Source organism: Theropithecus gelada, chromosome 19 (assembly GCF_003255815.1).
Source record: "Theropithecus gelada isolate Dixy chromosome 19, Tgel_1.0, whole genome shotgun sequence".
NCBI lineage: Eukaryota > Metazoa > Chordata > Mammalia > Primates > Cercopithecidae > Theropithecus > Theropithecus gelada.
Genome location: NC_037687.1, coordinates 46,934,287 through 46,954,131, shown reverse-complemented (window position 1 = coordinate 46,954,131; position 19,845 = coordinate 46,934,287). Strand labels below are relative to the sequence as shown.

General features: G+C 48.1%; 1 protein-coding gene across 1 annotated transcript in view; it reads right to left on the bottom strand.

Moving 5' to 3' along the window:
* RHPN2 (rhophilin Rho GTPase binding protein 2) overlaps positions 1–19,845 on the bottom strand; it is an 87,461-nt gene that overhangs the window by 18,578 nt on the left and 49,038 nt on the right. The window contains exons 5-10 of the mRNA XM_025368938.1: positions 15,322–15,399; positions 14,363–14,487; positions 9,848–10,014; positions 4,272–4,459; positions 3,706–3,862; positions 992–1,111 (exon numbers count right to left, since the gene is read on the bottom strand). Coding sequence (XP_025224723.1) covers positions 992–1,111; positions 3,706–3,862; positions 4,272–4,459; positions 9,848–10,014; positions 14,363–14,487; positions 15,322–15,399 — 835 coding nt within the window. The remainder of the gene's footprint in view (positions 1–991; positions 1,112–3,705; positions 3,863–4,271; positions 4,460–9,847; positions 10,015–14,362; positions 14,488–15,321; positions 15,400–19,845) is intronic.

Genomic DNA, 19,845 nt, shown 5'->3' with positions numbered 1-19,845 from the left:
GAAAGGGGAGGGGAGGGGAGGGAAGGGGAGGTGGGAGAGGGGAGGAGAGGAGAGGAGGGGAAGGATGGGAAGGGAGGGGAGGGGAAAAGGGGAAGGGAGGGGAGGAGAGGGAGGAGGGGAGGAGAGCGGAGGAGAGGGAGGAGGGGAGGAGAGAGGAGAGGAGGGGAAGGGAGAGGAGGGGAAGGGAAAAGGGGAACGGAGGTGAGGAGAGGGAGGAGGGGAGGGGAGAAGATGGAGGTGGGGAGGGGAGGGGAGAAAAGGGAGGAGGGGAGAGAGGAGGGGAGGGGAGGGGAAAAGGGGAAGGGAGGGGAGGGGAGGGAAGAGAAGGGGAAAGGAGGGAGGAGAGAGGAGGGGAAGGGAGAAAAGGGGAGGGGAGAGAAGGGGAAAGGAGGGAGGAGAGGAGGAGAGAGGAGGGGACAGAACGGGAGGGGAGGGGAAAGGGGAGGAAAAAGAAGAGTGGAGAGTGAGTCCAAGGTTTCTGGCCTGAGCACCTAGAGGGGTGGGAGTTGCCATCACTGAGACGGGGAAGCCACGTATGTGTGCATGGGTGGTGTGCAGTGGGGCAGGTTAGGGTGATGGAGGTGAGGTCTGCACGTGGGAAGAGATCTTCACACTGAGACACGGCAGAGACCAAACCAGGACACTTCATTACCAGTCATTAGGTGTTCTTGGCAATTAAGCCATGCATAAGGAAATCAACAAAGGTCTCCTTCCCTATTAGCATGGTACAGGCCACCCCGTGGACCCCAAGGGAGATGGTTAAAGTCCTGGCTCCACAGTGGGAGGCCTGGGTGCTATAGAACCTGTGAGAACACAGCCTGGGAAGCCCTCTGAGGCTCGGGACTGCGCCTCATGACTTCTGAACGCGAAGTGGCCACAATGACTCGGAACACCGCCCTCTCCCAGGCCCTCTTCAGGACCTCTCCGTGGCTGTGAGCAGGACCAGCTGGGCACCAAGTGGGGCCCACGTCTGGATGCAGGGGACACGCACCCAGCTGTCGGCGCTGCTGATCGTTCTTCAGTGTGGCCAAGGGTGTCAGCCCCTCTGGCATGCGGTCGTAGAGCTGGGACAGGCACTTCTCCTGGTGGTCCAGATCCGTGCCGGGCTTCACTGCAAAGAGAACCACAGGTTAAATCCCCTCTCATGGACCTGGCCACAGACCCACGTAGAAATTTCTCTTTCCATCACGTCTCCAGCTTCCGTTCTTCTGCAGTTTCACAAGGCATTTGGGATCATGGGTCTCCTTTCTGCCCCTGGCCACACCCCAGGCAGTCTGGCCCTCCAGGCTTTTTTTCCTTTGAGGCGGTCTCACTCTGTCACTCAGGGTGGCGTGTGGTCTCACTCTGTCACCCAGGCCAGAGTGCAATGGTGCAATCATAGTTCACTGCAGCCTTGAACTCCTGGGCTCAAGTGATCCTCCCACCTCAGCTTGCTGAGGAGCTAGGACTACAGACATGCACCACTACATGCCAGGCTAATTTTTAAAATTTTTTGTAAAGGTTTGTAAACTTGCTGTGTTGCCCAGGCTGGTCTCAAACCCCTGGGTTCAAGCGATCCTCCTGCCTCAGCCTCCCAAAGTGCTGGGATCAAATGTGTGAGCCACCATGCCCGGCTACCCCAAAGCTCTTGCTCATTGGGACCAGCCAGACTCCAGAGGTTCATAATTTTATAATTTTTTATTTTTTGAGATGGAGTCTTGCTCTGTCACCCAGACTGGGGTACAGAGATGTGACCTCGGCTCACTGCAATCTCCGCCTCCTGGGTTCAAGCAATTCTGCCTCAACCTCCCGAGTAGCTGGGATTACAGGTGCGTGCCACCACGCCCGGCTAATTTTTGTATTTTTAGTAGAGACGAGGTTTCAGCATCTTGGCCAGGCTGGTCTCGAACTCCTGACCTCATGATCCACCCGTCTCGGCCTCCCAACGTGCTGGGATTATAGGCGTGAGCCAAAACGCCCAGCGAGGTTCATAATTTGACCCTGAGCCCCAACACACTACCTCCTCTGACTCACCCACCACACAGAACCTCCTAGCGTAGCCCAGACCCTGCCATGCCTGGCCTGCACCCCTCTGCAGGCCTGCACACCAGCAGCAGAGCCCCTTCCTGCTTCAACCGTACCCTCCCTGGTGCGCATCCTGCTCTCAAACCTCACAAAACCACTCTCCACTTCCCCAGCACCCTCAGCCTCTGTTCCTGTGCTCAGACACTTTCCTCCCTCTAGGCTGACCCTTCCCTCCTGTGCAGATGGAAAAGTTGAACTCAAATATCACCACCTCTGAGAAGCCATCCATGACTGCACCACGGAGTCCACCTGCTGCCGCATTTATGTCTCTGCAGCAATCACCGAAGCACTATATGGTATTTCTATTTGTTTCCACATCTTATCTCGCCTAATAGACTACCTAGTACTAGGAGTGGCGGCTCACACTTTTAGAGAACCTACAGTATACAAAGCATTATTGAGCTTTGTGTACAGGCCCTTCATTTTCATGACAGCCTGTGAGGTAGGTTCTCTCCATATACCCATTTTACAGATGAGAAAATCGAGGTAGAAGACAGTTAAGTAACTTGCCAAAGGTCATACAGCTCATTCATGGCAGAGCTGAGATATGAACCCAGGAAGTCTGGCTCCAGAGGCTGTCTTTTTAATCCTCAGGAGGCTGCCTGGATTAGTATTCATCACATCAAAAATCCCTGGCCAGGCACCGTGGCTCATGCCTGTAATCCCAACACTTTGGGGAGGCCAAGGCAGGACAATTGCTTGAGGCCAGGAGTTTGAAACCAACCTAGGCAACATAGTGAGACTCCATCACTACCAAAAAAAAATTTTTTTTTTTTTAATTAACTGGTGTAGTGGCATGTGCCTGTAGTCCCAGCTACTCAGGAGGCTGAAGTGGGAGGATCACTTGAGCCCAGGAGTTCAAGAAGGCAGTGAGCCATGATCATACTGCTGCACTCCAGCCCCATCTCTAAAAATAATTAAATTAAATTAAATTAAACTAAACTAAAATAAATTAAAATTCCGATCATCACAGACTTTTTTTGCATTGATTTTTATTTTATTTTATTATTATTATTGTTTTTGAGATGGAGTCTTGCTCTGTCGCCCAGGCTGCAGTGCGGCGCAGTCTTGGCTCACTGCAACCTCCACCTCCCCGGCTCAAGCCATTCTCTTGCCTTAGTCACCTGAGTAGCTAGGATTAGAGGCACGCGCCATGCCCGGCTAATTCTTGTACTTTTAGTAGAGACGGGGTTTCACCATGTTGGCCAGGCTGGTCTTGAACTCCTGACCTCAAATGATCTGCCTGCCTTGGCTTCCCAGAGTGCTGGGATTACAGGCATGAGCCACTGCACCCAGCCTGCATTAATTTTGATTCTTTTAAAATATTACCTTAAAATGTTACTTATCTTGATGCCAGCATTTTTGGCATTCTGTTAGATTCTAAATTCCACGTGAAAATTCATCCTCTTGCACCCAGGCTGAATTAAAGGTGCCTCCTCTTCCTCCCTCCGAAGGAACTTATAACCCCTAACCCCAGCATGGCCTGTGCGGCAGCTGCCTCAGTCATGGGTCATTCCCATCCTCTGCCTTCAGCCTGTGAGCATCTCCAGGGAAGGCAGTTAGCTCTCACTCAGCTCAGAATCACCCCTGGGGCAGCTGGACCACAGCCCTGGCCAAACCCCCGAACCCCCCAGGCCTTACCCTGGTGGTCGATGAGGAGGATGGCAGTGAAGTAGTGGGCCAGGGCCGCGTAGTGGTGGCCCTTCACGCAAGCCAAGCTGGCCCAGGAGTAGGGGATGTTCTCTTTCACCGGCACCTGGCTCATGGCTGCGTGCAGCTGCTGGTAGACCTCTCCCACCTGAAATAGAAGGGGCACTGGGAAGGCGCAGCCCGGCACAAGGGCCCTCATGAACCCATTTGCAGAGAAAGAGCTCTTTCTTCTTCCCATGCAACAGCCCCTGCCAGGCGCTGCTTCAGAATCTGGGAGCAACTCCAAGCAACCCCTCGTTCTGTCATTGTCACAGTTAACAGGGGGATCAGGCTGCTGTCATTATGCCGGTTTTTAGGTTAAGCTGCAGATGGAATCAGTGATCCGTATTTGAAACACCAACACTGGCCAAGAAAACTCAAGCCAGCAGTACTGGCCGGAGCTGGCACAATGCCCAGGTCACAGGCAAGCTCCCGTGGGAAGGCCCTGCTACTTCCAGTGCTCCTGTGCCAGCATCTCCCGCCCACTCCGGAAAGTCACAGGAACCAGGGAGTCTTACCTTGGCAGCCTCCTGAGCCACCTTCACCAGCATGAAGAATTCATTTCGGATCCCGGGAAGGCTGATTTTCTCAAACACGCTTTCTTGGGCTTGTGCAAGCATCATTTTGACGAGCACGCTGAGCATGGCAGGGCTCATGTCGTAACTTGGAGTATGGGTAAATGTCTCTTTCAGGTAGTTTAAAACCCCTAAAAGTGGAAAATGTTTTGCCCGTGAGTTCGGGTTCATATTTACTTCATCACATTGCTGTACAGAAAGATAGGAGAGGCCAGGTGCAGTGGCTCATGTCCGTAATCCCAATGCTTTGGGAGGCCAAAGCGAGCAGATGACTTGTGTCAGGAATTGAAGACCAGTGTGGCCAACATGGTGAAACCCTGTCTCTATAAAAAATGCAAAAATTAGCCAGGCATGGTGGCGTGCGCCTATAGTCTCAGCTCCTTTGGAGGCTGAGGCAGGAGGATCGCTTGAGCCCAGGAGGCAGAGGTTGCAGTGAGCTGAGATCTCAACACTGCACTCCAGCCTGGGTGACAGAGCAAGACTCCGTCTCCAAAAAAAGGAAATAAAGAACCGGTGTCCTACAGTAACACATTAAAAAAATCTGATTCTCAATTATATGGTCCAGCAATTCTACTCCTACATATATCCCCAAACAACTGAAAGTGGGAGCTTAAATGACACTTGAACACCCGTGTTAATAGCAACATTATTCCCAAGAGCTGAAAAGTGGAAACCACCCAGACGTCCATGAGCGGATGAATGATTAAACACAATGTGGCCTAGCCATACAATGGAATTATTTTTCAGCCTTAAAAAGGAATGAAATTCTGACACATGCTACAGTGTAAATAAGGACATTATGCTAAGTGAAACAAGCCGGTCAGAAAAGGACCAATATTGTAGGATTCCATTTAGATAAAGTGCCCGGAATAGTCAAATTCACAGAAACAGAAAGGAGAATAGAGGTTAGCTGGGGCTGGGAAAGGGGGCAATGGGAAATTATTCCTTAACTGAGTACAGAGCTTCGCTTTGGATGATGAAAAAGTTCCGGAGAGAGCTGGGCACAGGCGCTGCCGCCTGTAATCCCAGCTATAAGGGAGGCTGAAGTGGGAGGGTTGCTTGACGTTAAGAGTTCAAGACCAGCCTGGGCAACATACTGAGACCCCCCCGTCTCTTAAAATGTATATACTTTTTAAAAGTGTATTTATTTGGCTGGGCGCGGTGGCTCGCATCTGTAATCCCAGCATTTTGGGAGGCCGAGGCGGGCGGATCACGAGGTCAAGAGATCGAGACCATCCTGGCCAACATGGTGAAACCCCGTCTCTATTAAAAATATAAAAATTAGCAGGGCATGGTGGCAGGCGCCTGTAGTCCTGGCTACTCGGGAGGCTGAGGCAGGAGAATCACTTGAACCCGGGAGGCGGAGGTTGTAGTGAGCCGAGATCAATCATGCCATTGCACTCCAGCCTGAGCAATAGAGTGAGGCGCCAACTCAAAAAAAAAAAAAAAAAAAAGTATTTATTGTATTTGTTTTTGAGACAAGGTCACACTCTGTTGCCCAGACTGGAGTGCAGTGGCATGATCACGGTTCACTGCAGCCTCAAACTCCTGGGCTCAAGCAGTCCTCCCACCTCAGTCTCCTGAAGAGCTGGGACTACAGCCATACACCATCCCACATTCAGCTAATTTTAAAATTTTTTGTACAGATGGGGTCTCCCTATGTTGCCCAGGCTGGTCTCCAACTCCTGGATTCAAGTGATCCTCAGGACTCAGCCTCCCAAAGTGCTGGGATTACAGGTGTGAGCCACCTTGCCTAACCAACAAAAAATTTTTTTAACTTCTGGAGATGGTTAGTGGTAATGGCTGCACAACACTATAAATGTACAAACGCACTTAATGCCATTGAACTGCACACTTAAAAATGGTTAAAATGTGCTTCTGGTTGGCAGGATAATTTTAAAATTTTAAAAATGTAAGATAATCATTAAAATGGTAATTTTATGTTCTAAGTTATGTTACTATAATAAAAAAACTGGTTAAAATAGTACATTTTAAGTTATATATGTATATTTTAACACTATTTATTTATTTATTTATTTATTGAGACGGAGTCTCACTCTAATGCTCAGGTTGGAGTGCAGTGGCATGATTTCGGCTCACTGCAACCTCAGCCTCCCAGGTTCAAGCAATCCTTCTGCCTCAGTCGCCCAACTAGTGGGGATTATAGGTGCCCACCACCATCACACCCGGCTAATTTTTGTATTTTTAGTACAGACAGGGTTTCACCATGTTGGCCAGCTTGGTCTTGAACTCCTGACCTCAGGTGATCTGCCTGCCTCGGCCACCCAAAGTGCTGGGATAACAGGTGTTAGCCACCCCACCCAGCCTTTTAACTCAATTTTTAAAAACCGGATTATCTCCCAAAACACTTGCATCTCTATTGAGTAAAGAAACCAGCCTGCTCCCCACAACTCCTGTGTCACCTGGGACAAAATTCCATCATGACAGTCATGGAGGTGAAAGCAGAGAGCAGGCAGAAGGACTGAGGGGCTCACCAGTGGCCAGGCTCACACATAAGATCTGAGTCATTCAGCAGTCCAGAGCTTTTCCCCTGTACCTCAAGAAAGATCTATTCTGGCCAGGCGTAGTGGTTTACGCCTGTAATCCCAGCATTTTGGGAGTCCGAGGCGGGCGGATCACCTGAGGTCAGGAGTTCGAGACCAGCCTGGCCAACAAGGCAAAACCCTGTCTCTACTAAAATTATAAAAATTAGCCAGCCATGATGGTACACACCTATAATCCCAGCTACTCAGGAGGCTGAGCTAGGAGAATCGCTCGAGCCCGGGAGGCGGAGGTTGCAGTGAGCCAAGATCTCACCACTGTACTCCAGCCTGGGTGACAGTGAGATTCTGCCTCAAAAACAAAAACAAAAACAAAAACAAACTCAATCCCTCTGCTCCAATGGAAATTTTCATGCTGCAGCCCTCCACTGACTTCCTTATAGTTTAGTAAATTAACTGTCCAAAGCACTAATTGACAATCAATCTGGAAGTGAAATAGAACCTCTGATATGAGTCCCATCCAACTGGTTCTTCTGGTTTTGTTGCTGAGCAAAAAAAAAAAAAAAAAAAAAAAGAAACCACCCTGCAGAGGGATGGCACCTGCTGTTTTGAGCTGTGAGCTCCCTGGGGGTTCCCTCACACTCCCCACCGTTCTCCCGCTTGCTTCATTTTGTCTATAGTTTGTCTCCATTGCTGTAATCTCAGAGACAGGACACAGCATGCCTGCCTAAGATTCCTCAGAAAGATGAGTCCAGAAAAAAGATTTACAGCAAAAGAAATCAACTTATACTTGGAATCTTAGCATATCGCTTCATCCCAAGAGACCAATCTTTTATTTTTTTAATTAATTAATTATTTTGTGAGACAGGGTCTTGCTCTGTCGCCCAGGCTGGAGTGCAATGGCGTGATCTTGGCTTACCACAGCCTCGGCTGATCCTTCCATCTCATCCTCCCAAGTAGCTGAGACTACAGGCATGTACCACCAGGCCCAGCTAATTTTTGTACTTTTTGTAGATGCTGAGTTTCGCCTTGTTGCCCAGGCTGATCTCAAATTCCTGGACTCCAGCAATCCACCCACCTCAGCTTCCTAAAGTGCTGGGACTACAGGCATGACCCACCATGCCCAGCCTATATTTTTAATTAAAAAAAAAAAAAAATTCTTTTTAGGGACGGAGTCTTACTCTGTCACCTAGGCTAGAGCGCAGTGATATAATCATAGCTCACTGCAGCCTCAAACTCTTGGGCTTAAGTGATCCTCCCATCTTAGCCTCTGGAGTAGATGGAACTATGGGTGGACACCACCATGCCTGGCTAATTTTTAAATATTTTGTAGAGACGGGGTCTTCCTGTGTGGCCCAGGCTGGTAGGACCAATCATTGTAACATCAGAAATTTCACAATGAGTCAAAGTGGCAAAGCTATGGTTCTTAACAAGCTTGCAGGGCAAAGTGATATCAAACAATGATCCATACAGATGGATAGGGATCACACCCCAAAGCAGAAAGTCGATGATCAGCCCAGAAGGCAACACGCTATAGAGCTAGCCTGGGACCACACTGCAGTCTACACTGTGCCCTGCTCTTGCATCCATCCCCACACGTAGTCTGACCCTGATACAGGCCCTGCTATGGGGGAGCAAGGCAGAACCTGCAGGCACGTGTGAGCTGGGCCAGGCTCGCTCACAGCACTGGGTCTTGGTGACCCTGGTCCTCTATAGGTGTAAGCACTAGGCTGCTTTTCTCCTCAACCCCACACCTCGTTCTCACATTAAGATTACCTGAGTTCAGGCGTTTGAGACCACCCTGGCTAACCTCATCTCTACTAAAACTACAAAAATTAGCCAGGCATGGTGGCAGGCGCTTGTAACCCCAGCTACTTGGGAGGCTGAGGCGGAAGAATTACTTGAACCCAGTAGGCAGAGGTTGGAGTGAGCAGAGATCGTGCACTGCACTCCAGCCTGGGTGACAAGAGCAAGACTCTATCTCAAAAATAAATAAATAAATAAAATAAAATAACAAAAGACAGTTCCCAGAAGAAGAGAACGGAGCTATGAGACATCTTTTGAATGCATCACTTGACAAAGGGTTGAGAACACCCACTTCATGCTGGAGAAGTTGGCAGAATGCAAGTGATATAGAGGGGCCGGGCACAGTGGCTCACACCTGTAATCCCAGCATTTTGAGAGGCTGAGGCAGGCAGATCACCTGAGGTCAGGAGTTCGAGACCAGCCTGGCCAGCATGGTGAAACCCTTTCTCTACTAAAAATACAAAAATTAGCCGGCCATGGTGGTGAGTGCCTGTAACCCCAGCTACTCAGGAGGCCCAACTAATTTTTGTACTTTTTGTAGATACTGAGTTTTGCCTTGTTGCCCAGGCTGATCTCAAATTCCTGGGCTCCAGCAATCCACCCACCTCAACCTCCTAAAGTGCTGGGATTACAGGCATGAGCCACCATGCCTGGCCTATTTTTTTAATTAAAAAAATTTTAATTAAAAAAATTAATTTTAAAAAATCAGGAGGCTGAGGCAGGAGAATCACGTGAAACTGGGAGGTGGAGGTTGCAGCGAGCTGAGATCGCACCACTGCACTCCAGCCTGGGCGACAAGAGCGAAACTCCATCAATTAAATAAATAAATAAATAAATAAATAAAGGCACGGAGAGTAATACACACTGATAAGGTACACCTGATACAAGAAAAGGAAGCCTACAGTTTCACTGTTTGGGGAAAGTTATTCTGCTCTTCATGACAGTGTTGAAAGTAACAGTTATGCACTGCCATCCCAGGGGCCACTTGTCTGGAAAAGATTAATCGTCAGCCACAGGATTCACCATGTACATCAGCCATCCCAGACTGGGGTCTGAACCACCGAGCAAGTTTCTTAATGGGAAGTTACACCAGAGCTGGAGACTGGTCTGGCCCTTGCGGGGGATGACCTGTAGACCCTCTTCAGTAAGGGGTCCCCTGGTGTCACCGGGCGGGGCCAAGGCTCTGTCTGGTCAGCCCTGGCGGAGACATACCTGCGGCTCTCTGAAAGGCGTCTATGGCATTCTCCAGCCCAGCCTGCGTCTGCCGATCGCACCGGGTCCCGATCTGGGTGTAGAGGGCCCCAGTGTTGAACAGGACACTGGCCTTCTCCAGCAGCAGGTTCTGCTGGCTGACCGGAACCCCAGTGAGGGAGTCATACCTACATGAAAGAAATGCATTCTGAGAATACACATTACTTGGCTAGTTAATGTTACTTTTGGATGCAAGTGGAAAACATTTTTTTTTTTTTTTAAGAGTCAGGATCTCATTCTGTTGCCCAGGCTGGAGTGCAGTGGTGTCATCACAGCTTACTGCAGCCTCCAACTTTAGGGCTCAATTGATCCTCTCACCTCAGTCTCACGAGACTAGCTGGGATTACAGGTGTATGCATGCCACCATACCTGCCTTTTTTTTTTTTTTTTTTAATTTTTGTAGAGATGCAGTCTTACTATGTTACCCAAACCGCTGTCAAACCCCTGGGTTGGCCAGGCGCAGTAGCTCACATCTGTAATCCCAGCACTTTGGGACGCCAAGGCGGGTGGATCACCTGAGGTCAGGAGTTCGAGACCTGCCTGGCCAACATGGTGAAACCCAATCTCCACTAAAAATACAAAAATTAGCCGGGCGTGGTGGCGGGCGCCTGTAATCCCAGCTACTCAGAAGACTGAGGTGGGAGAATCGCTTGAACCCAAGAGGTTGCAGTGAGCCGAGATGGCACCACTGTGCTCCAACCTGGGCAGCAACAACAACAACAAAACTCATTTCTTCCAGAAAATTCAAGAATGCACATGCACTGAGGCTTCTGTTTCCAAGCAAGATGGCAGCACTAATCACACTGACCACCACAGCCACACACAAAAATATCTGACGGGGTAACTGGATAAACACACCATGGGACATCCAGACACTGGAATATTACTCAGCACCAAAAATGGAGAAATGCACCAGCAAGCCATGAAAAGATGCAGAGGACACATTACTAAGTGAAAGAGCCAACCTGAACATTGCTACCTACTGCACAGCACGCTGTATGATTCCAATGTTCTGAAAAGCCAAATCCCTGGAGACAGAAGAAAGATGGGGGTTGCCAGGACTTAGGGGGAGGGAGGAAGGAACAGGCAGAGCACAGGGGATTTTTCCAGCAGTGAAACTCTTCTGTATGACACTGCAAAGGTGGATCACTGTCATTCTATGTTGGCCAAAAGCCACAGAATACACAAGTGCAGGAATGAACCCTAATGGAAACTATGGACTCTGGGTGATAATCATGTGTCAGGTAAGTTCCTCAATTATAAAAAAAAAAAAAAGAGCCAGGTGAGGTGGCACATACCTGTAATCCCAGCACTTTGGGAGGCCGAGGCAGGGAGATCATGAGGCCAGGGATTGAGACCAGCCTGGCCAACGTGGTAAAACCCCTTCTCTACTAAAAATACAAAAATTAGCCGGGCATGGTGGGGCACACCTGTAGTCCCAGCTACTCAGGAGGCTGAGGCAGAAGAATCACTTGAAACCAGGAGGCGGAAGTTGCAGTGAGCCGACATCGCGCCACTGCACTCCAGCCTGGGCGACAGAGCGAGACTCTGTCTCAAAAAAAAAAAAAAAAAAAAAAGTACCAGGCTGGTGCAGTGGCTCATGCCTGTAATCCTAGCACTTTGGGAGGCTGAGGTAGGCTGACAGCTTGAGTCCAGGAGTTCGAGACCAGCCTGGGGAACACAATAAGACCCGGTCTTTGTAAGGAAAAAAATGTGCCACTCTAAATAATAAAGCCTATCTTTAAAAAAAAATTGGGGCCAGGTATGGTGACTCACACCTGTAATCCCAGCACTTTAGAAGCCAAGGCGGGTGGATGGCTTGAGCTAAGGAGTTTGAGACCAGCCTGGGCAACATAGTGACACCCCGTCTCTACCAAAAATACATGGTGGTGGCATGTGCCTTTAATCCCAGCTACCTGGGAGGCTGAGGTGGGAAGATGGCTTGATACTGGGAGGCAGAGGTTGAAGTGAGCTGAGATCACACCACTACACTCCAGCCTGGGTGATAGAGTGAGACTTCATCTCAAAAAAAAAAAAAAAAAGTGTGTACATATATATACACACACACATATATACATGTGTATATGTGTGTGTGTGTGTGTGTGTGTGTATATATACACATGTGTATATATATGGCTTCTCCTAAATGAAATATGGCAATTACTAACTCCTCATAATTCTTTCTGAAATCTAAAAACTCAGGATTTGTTTCAATTTGTTTTACTTTTTTATTTTTTCAAAGTCTCACTCCATTGCCTAGGCTGGAGTACAGTGGCATGATCATGACTCACTGCAGCCTCGACCTCCTGGGCTTAAGTGATCCTCTCATCTGAGCCTCCCAAGTAGATGGGACTACAGGCACGCACCACCCACGCCTGGCCAATTTTCTCTAATTGTTTTGTAGAGATGGGGTCTCACTGTGCTGCCTAGACTGGTCTCAAACTCCTGGGCTCAAGTGATCCACTCACCTGGGATTCCAGATGTTAGTCAACATGCTGGGATTCCAGATGTTAGTCACCACACCCAGCCAGCCTAGGACTTGTTTTATTTAGTTATTTATTTAGTTAGTTAGTTATTTTTATTTTTTGAGAAAGAGTTTTGCTCTTTCGCCCAGGCTAGAGTGCAGTGGCACCATCTTGGCTCACTGCAGCTTCCGCTTCCCGGGTTCAAGCAATTTTCTTTCCTGCCTCAGCCTCCCAAGTAGCTGGGATTACAGGCGCCCCCCACCATGCCTGGCTAATTTTTGTATTTTTAGTAGAGACAGGGTTTCACCATGTTGGTCAGGCTGGTCTCAAACTCTTGACCTTAGACGATCCACCCACCTCGGCCTCCCAAAGTGCTAGGATTACAGGCATGAGCCACCGCACCTGGCCCTAAGACTTGTTTTAAAGTTTACTCATGAACCAAGGGGTGTGCAGACAGCTTCTCCCTAATTCATGACTAAGGAGAAACCACCTTTCACTTTTTGGCCATGCAGACAGCCTGGTGCATTGTTATGCAAAGTCATCCCCCTTTCCTTTGCTTTACATGAGGAAGGCATCAGTAGCCATCTATCAGCTGTAGAAACATTTGACTCTGATACACCCCTGACCTTCTAGGATATGTTCTCCTTTCACTGACACACCTAATGACACTCAGAGAAGGGGTATAGCATCTCCAAAGTACTTTTTTTAGGTGGTTTTTTTTTTTTTTTTTTTTGACAGAGTCTCACTCTGTCACCCAGGCTGGAGTGCAGTGGCATGATCTTGGCTCACTGCAACCTCTGCCTCCCGGGTTCAAGCAATTCTCCTGCCTCAGCCTCCCAAGTAGCTGGGACTACAGGCATGCGCAACCATGCCCGGCTAATTTTTGTATTTTTTAGTAGAAGCAGAGTTTCACCATATTGGACAGGCTGGTCTCGAACTCCTGACCTCGTGATCTGCCTGCCTCAGCCTCCCAAAGTGCTGGGATTACAGGTGTGAACCACCGTGCCCAGCCTTTTTTTTCTTGTTTGAAACAGGGTTTCACTCCTATTACCCAGGCTGGGGTGCAGTGGTGGGATCTCGGCTCACTGCAACCTCTGCCTCCCGGGCTCAAGTGATTCTCCCGCCTCAGCCTCACAAGTAGCTGGGACTACAGGTGCATACCATCATATCCAGCAAATTTTTGTATTGTTTGTAGATAGGGGGTTTTGCCATGTTGCCCAGGCTGGTCTCAAATTCCTGGGCTCAAGTGATCTGCCCGCCTCAGCCTCCCAAAGTGTTGGCACTATAGGCGTAAGCCACTGTACCCGGCCTCCCAAGTATTTAAACTATACTAATCTTTGAAAATACCAATTGGGTCTACAGTCATTCCACCCTGACGAGCCTGATCTTGTCTGCAAATATCAATTGTGGAGAAGAATCCAATGTTCTACTTCCATTTTTTAAATCTGATCTAAACTGAGCAAGTAGCTCATGCCTATAGTCCCAGCTACTCAGGAGGCTGAGGCAGAAATATCACCTGAGCCCACGAATTCAAGACGAGCCTGGGCAACATAGCGAGACCCCGTTTCAAAAGAAACCTGATCTATTTCTGTTGGTGCTTTTGTCTCACTGGACAACACCTGATTTTCTCTTTCTCTCTACTTCCCTCTCTGTCTCTCACTCACACATACCCATACATGCCCCCCCCATCCAATCTGAGACAAGAATCTTGCTTCTGGCTAATTCCACTTCAGAGCCCCGTGCTTCCCCAGTGATACAACAAGCAAGAAAAATGTCTCTTGTCCTTGGCTCGCTTGTTCTGAGAAGCAAGAGGCCACAGTCTGTTGGAGCCATCTCCCCACAGATCACCTTCATAAATAAATACCAATGTATTGACATATTTTTTAGACTTCCCCAGATAAATGCAAGATAGGAAAGGGGGCTGAGGCGCACAGGGGCGCCCACAGAGGGGCGTCTGTGATGCTGAGGCTCCGTGGCACGTGAAGCTTCGGCACAGACCTCAGGCACTTACCAGGTGAACAGGAGTCCCATCTGCCGCGTGGGTGGGAAGAATCGACTCTCGACAAAGCCCAGCTGGATGAAGTACGTCATCAGCAGTTCCACCCCGGCCTCATCCCGGCTGGGCGTCCGACAAGCCTGCAAGGAAAAGAACCCCAGAGGGCATAGGCAGAGGAGGACACAGCTGACGGACCTTCCTGGAAGGTGCCCTGCACACACCAGCAGGTAACCTGTAACTATTTCTGCAGTATGATGACCTCACTGCTGGCATTGTAAACTCTAGGAGGGGTGGAAAGAACCTGGGAGGAAGTCAGAAATCCTGGAATCCAGGAGGCAGATCTCTCCCCTTCTATGGTTTTCCTTTTTTTTTTTTTTTTTTTTGAGACAAAGTCTTGCTCTGTCACCCAAGCTGGAATGCAGTGGTACGATCTTGGCTTACTGCAACCTCCACCTACCGGGTTGAAGTGATTCTCCTGCCTCAGCCTCCCAAGGAGCTGGGATTACAGGCATTTGCACCACGCCTGGCTCGTTTTTGTATTTTTAGTAGAAACGGGGTTTTGCCATGTTGGCCAGTCTGGTCTCAAACTTCTGACCTCAGGTGATCCACCCGCTTCAGCCTCCCAAAGTGCTGGAATTACAGGCACGCACCACCATGCCCAGCTAATTTTGGTATTTTTAGTAGAGATGAGATTTCACCATGTTGGCCAGGCTGGTCTGGAACTCCTGACCTCAAGTGATCCACCCACCTCAACCTCCCAAAGTGAAGTGCTGGGATTACATAGGCGTGAGCCACCGCACCTGGCCTCTTTCTACGGTTTTCTTATGCAGCAAGTGGCATGGGTGATCCGGCACCCCTCAAACCATCACCTCCATCCGCCCGCAATTCTGTTAAGACCACAAGCATGCAATCTTGGGGTACCCTAAAGACTCGGAAAAGCCACCCTCCCCTCTCTACTGTACACAAAAACTTACTTGTCTCAGATCCATAAGATCTGCAATTTCATCTTCATACAAATAGCCATCTTCACTGTAATGTTCCAGGATAAAATCCTTTAAGAAAAATGAGGTCAGATACTATAAAATGTGATTGAAAACCATATATGTGCATAACAGTAATACGTCAATTGTGAACCCGTTTTTAAAAAGGCCGAATAAAGAAAAACTTATAGGAGACAGAACACTATAGTGATTTTCAAAGTGGGGGCATTTGTTTTCTTAATTTTATGTAGTGTTTTTGGTCGCCCAGGCTGGAGTACAGTGGCATAATCTCGGCTCACTGCAACCTCCGCCTCCCAGGTTCATGCAATTCTCCTGCCTCAGCCTCCTGAGTAGCTGGGATTACAGGCACCTGCCACAACGCCCAGCTAACTGTTATATTTTTAGCAGAGACAGAGTTTCACCATGTTGGCCAGGCTGGTCTCAAACTTCTGACCTCAGGTGATCCATCCACCTTGGCCTCCCAAAGTGCTGGGATTACAGGCGTCAGCCACCGTGCCAGGCCATAGATTTTTTTTTAATTTTTTAATTTTTTTTTTTTTTAACCAGGGTTTTACTCCTGTTGCCCAGGCTCCACCTCCCAGGCTCAAGCAATTCTCGTGATTCAGCCTCCCAAGTAGCTGGGATTATGGGCATGTGCCACCACGCCCAGCTAATTTTTGGTAGAGACGGGGTTTCACCACATTGCCCAGGCTGGTCTTGAACTCCTGGGCTCAAGCAATCCATCTGCCTCAGCCTCCCAAAGTGCTAGGATTACAGGTGTGAGCCACTGCACTCCACGCCAATGTTTTTAAATGTTGTGTTGCTTCAGTAAAAACGAAGAGTTGAAGTTAATTTTTTGCTTAAAAATGTCTTTGTGCCCTCGCACCGTGGCTCCCATGTGTAATCCCAGCACTTTGGGAAGACCAGGCAGGTAAATCACTTGAGCCCAGGAGTTCCAGACCAGCCTGTGACTTATACATTCAACTATACTGCAAACACCGCAGATATTCAGGGTCTCACACTTGCAATTCCGGGCCTCCCTCAGGACCTGGACAAGTTTCCCAGCACAGACCCTGAGGGTAGGATTGTCATAACAGTCCCCAGACATGGGTTTCCTTTGCCAAGAAGACCCTTAACCATGTTATAAAGGCATTTTATTTTATTTTATCTTTGAGGCAGGATCTCACTTTGTCACCTAGGCCGGAGTGCAGCGGCGCGATCTCGGCTCACTGCAGCCTCGACTTCTCTGGGCTCAAGCAATCCTCCTACTTCAGCCTCCCAAGCAGCTAGGACCACAGGCATGTGCCAGCACATCCAGCTAATTTCATTTTTGTATTTTTTAATAGAGATGGGGTTTTGCCCTGTTGCCCTGCCCCTACAAGTGCTGGCTCCCCCAAGCTGCAAGAAAGGTGATCACATAGATTGCTCAATTACGTCTTCCCAATGACTATGAGTAACCTCTTTACACAACTTCTGCATTAAAGCTCCTCCTGTTTTTGTGTGTTCAATGCACAGACACACAAACAGACAAACACTTGTCCTACAAAAATGGATTTGTACTAAATATACAACTCCGCTGTGCCTTCTTTTTCTTTTTCTTTTTTTAAGAGATGAGGATCTCACTCTGTTGCCCAGGGTGGAGTACAATGGTGCAATCATAGCCACTGCAGCCTCGAACTCCTGGGCTCAAGTCATCCTCCCACTTCAGCTTCTCCAGTAGATGGGACTCTAGCTGTGCGCCACCACACTCAGCTAATATTGTTATTTTTCATAAAGACAGAGTCTTCCTATGTGGCCTAGGACGGTCTCAGACTCCTGGCCTCAAGTGATCCTCCCACCTCAGCTTCTCAAAGTGTTGGGATCACAGGCATGAGCCACCACACCCAGCTGACTATGCTTCTTTTCTTTAAACATGGCCATGGGCTGGGTATGGTGGCTCATGCCTGTAATCCCAGCACTTTGGGAAGCTGAGGCAGGTAGATCACTTGAGGTCAGGAGTTCCAGACCAGCCTGGCCAACATGGTGAAACTCCGTCTCTATTAAAAATTTTTTAAATTAAAAAAAAAAATAGCTGAGCATGGTAGTTAAAAGGGGTCAGGTGTAGTGACTCTTGTCTGTGATCACAGCGCTTTGGGAGGCCAAGGTGGGAGAATCACTCGAGACCAGGAGTTTGAGACCAGCCTGGACAACATAGTGAAACCCCCATCTCTACAAATAATAAAAAATTAGCCGGGCGTAGTGATGCACACCTGTACTCCCAGCTGCTCAGGAGGCTGAGGCAGGAGGATCACTTGAGCCCAGGAGGTTGAGGCTGCAGTGAGCCATGATCATGTTACTGCACTCCAATCTTATGTTCACCTCATAAAAGTCAAAGAGGATTTTGATTAACTTATATATATATTCCTGGATTTGAAAGTTAGTAAACTAGGGTAGACTAACATACTTAGTGTGATTTAAAAAAATTACCTAACTGGCCAGGCAAAGTGGCTCACGCCTGTAATCTCAGCGCTTTGGGAGGCCGAGGCAGGTGGATCACCTGAGGCCAGGAGTTCAAGACCAGCCTTGCCAACATGGTGAAACCCCCATCTCTACTAAAAATACAAAAATTAGCCGGGCATGCTGGCAGGTGCCTATAATCCCAGCTACTCCGGAGGCTGCTGCAGGAGAATCGCTTGAGCCCAGGAGGCAGAGGTTACAGTGAGCTGAGATTGAGCCACTGCACTCCAGCTTGGATGACAGAGCGAAACTTCGTCTCAAAAACAAAAACAAAACAAAACAAAACAAAAATCCTAACTGAAACCCACTGTAAACATTAGGGACAAAATGAGAATTTCCACCATCACTGTTATTACTTAGCCTAATTTCAAACATTCTCTAGCCCACACATTAAGAAAAATAAGAGACATAAAATATTAGAAAGGAACAATCAAAATAATTTTTTGCAACATAACAGCATGTTTATAAAACCCAACAGCATCAACTGAAACATTACGAAATTCATAAGAATTCAATAATGTGGCAAAAAAGTTAACATACAAAAGTCAATAGTAAAAAAGAAAAGTCAATATTCTTCCTTTCTTATACAAGCAATAACCAATTAGAAAAACTTAATAGTCAGGTGCGGTGGCTCACATCTGTAATCCCAGCAGTTTTCAAGGCTGAGGCTGGCGGAACATTTGAGGTCAGGAGTTTGAGACCAGCCTGGTCAATATGGTGAAACCCTGTCTCTACTAAAAATACAAAAAATTAGATGGGTATGGTGGCAGGTGCCTGTAATCCCAGCGACCCAGGAGGCTGAGGCAGGAGAATCACTTGGACCTGGGGGACAGAGGGTGCAGTGAGCCAAGATTGCACCACTGCACTCCAGCCTGGGCGACACAATGAGACTGTCTCAGAAAACAGACAAAAAAAAAAACCTAAGAGAGAAACAATACCTTTCACAACAGCAACAAAAGTACATTTCTAGGGATAAAATTAATATAATTAAGTAGAAAACTATTAAACTTTACTGAAGGACAGATGTTATTTCATTTTCTTTCACTGATTTGAAAAATCTTTTTTTTTTTTTGAGACAAGGTATTATTCTGTTTTCCAGGATGGCGTGCAGGGCTCAATCATAGCTGACTGCAGCCTCGGCCTCTTGGGCTCAAGCAGTCCCCCCACCTCAGCCTACCCGGTAGCTGGGACTAAAGGTGTGAGCCACTGCGCCTGGCCCTATTTGTTTAAAATAAAACAAAATCGGCCGGGTGCAGTGGCTCACACCTGTAATCCCAACACTTTGGGAAGCCGAGGCGGGTGGATCACTAGAGGTCAGGAGTTCGAGACCAGCCTGGCCAACATACGGAAACCCTGTCTCTACTAAAAATATAAAAATTAGCTGGGCGTGGTGGTGGGTGCCCTGTAGTCCCAGCTACTCAGAAGGCTGAAGCAGGAGAACCGCTTGAACCCAGGAGGCGGAGGTTGCAGTGAGCTAAGATTGCACCACTGCACTCCAGCCTGGGCGAGAAAGCGAGACTCCCTCTCTAAATAAATAAATAAATACATAAATAAAATAAAACAAAATCACACTGTGAAGTTTCACTGATTATAAAATATCACACGAACACCCAGGTCAGATTTGAAATGGAATTGCCCTAATTCAGTCTGCTGAACCACTTCTGCAGTACCTGTGTTTCTCTCAAATATGAAAGAGAAAAAATACAACAGAGAGTCCCTCAAACGTTCTCATTTTCATATTATTGACATTTGTAGAGACTCTTTTAGGCTAAAATGACATGGTTGGAAGCCTATGCCGAATGGCAGTTGGCCATGGCCACATTATGTGAATATTTTCATTTGCTTTAATGTGGAATTCAGCACATGACCCAACTGAATCCTTAAAAATGCCTATAAAATTCCTAAGTTTCTCCAAGAGACTCTTCCTTTAAAATGCTTGCATTCTTGGCCGGATGCAGTGGCTCACGCCTGTAATCCCAGCATCTTAGGAGGCTGAGGTGGGCGGATCATCTGAGGTCAGGA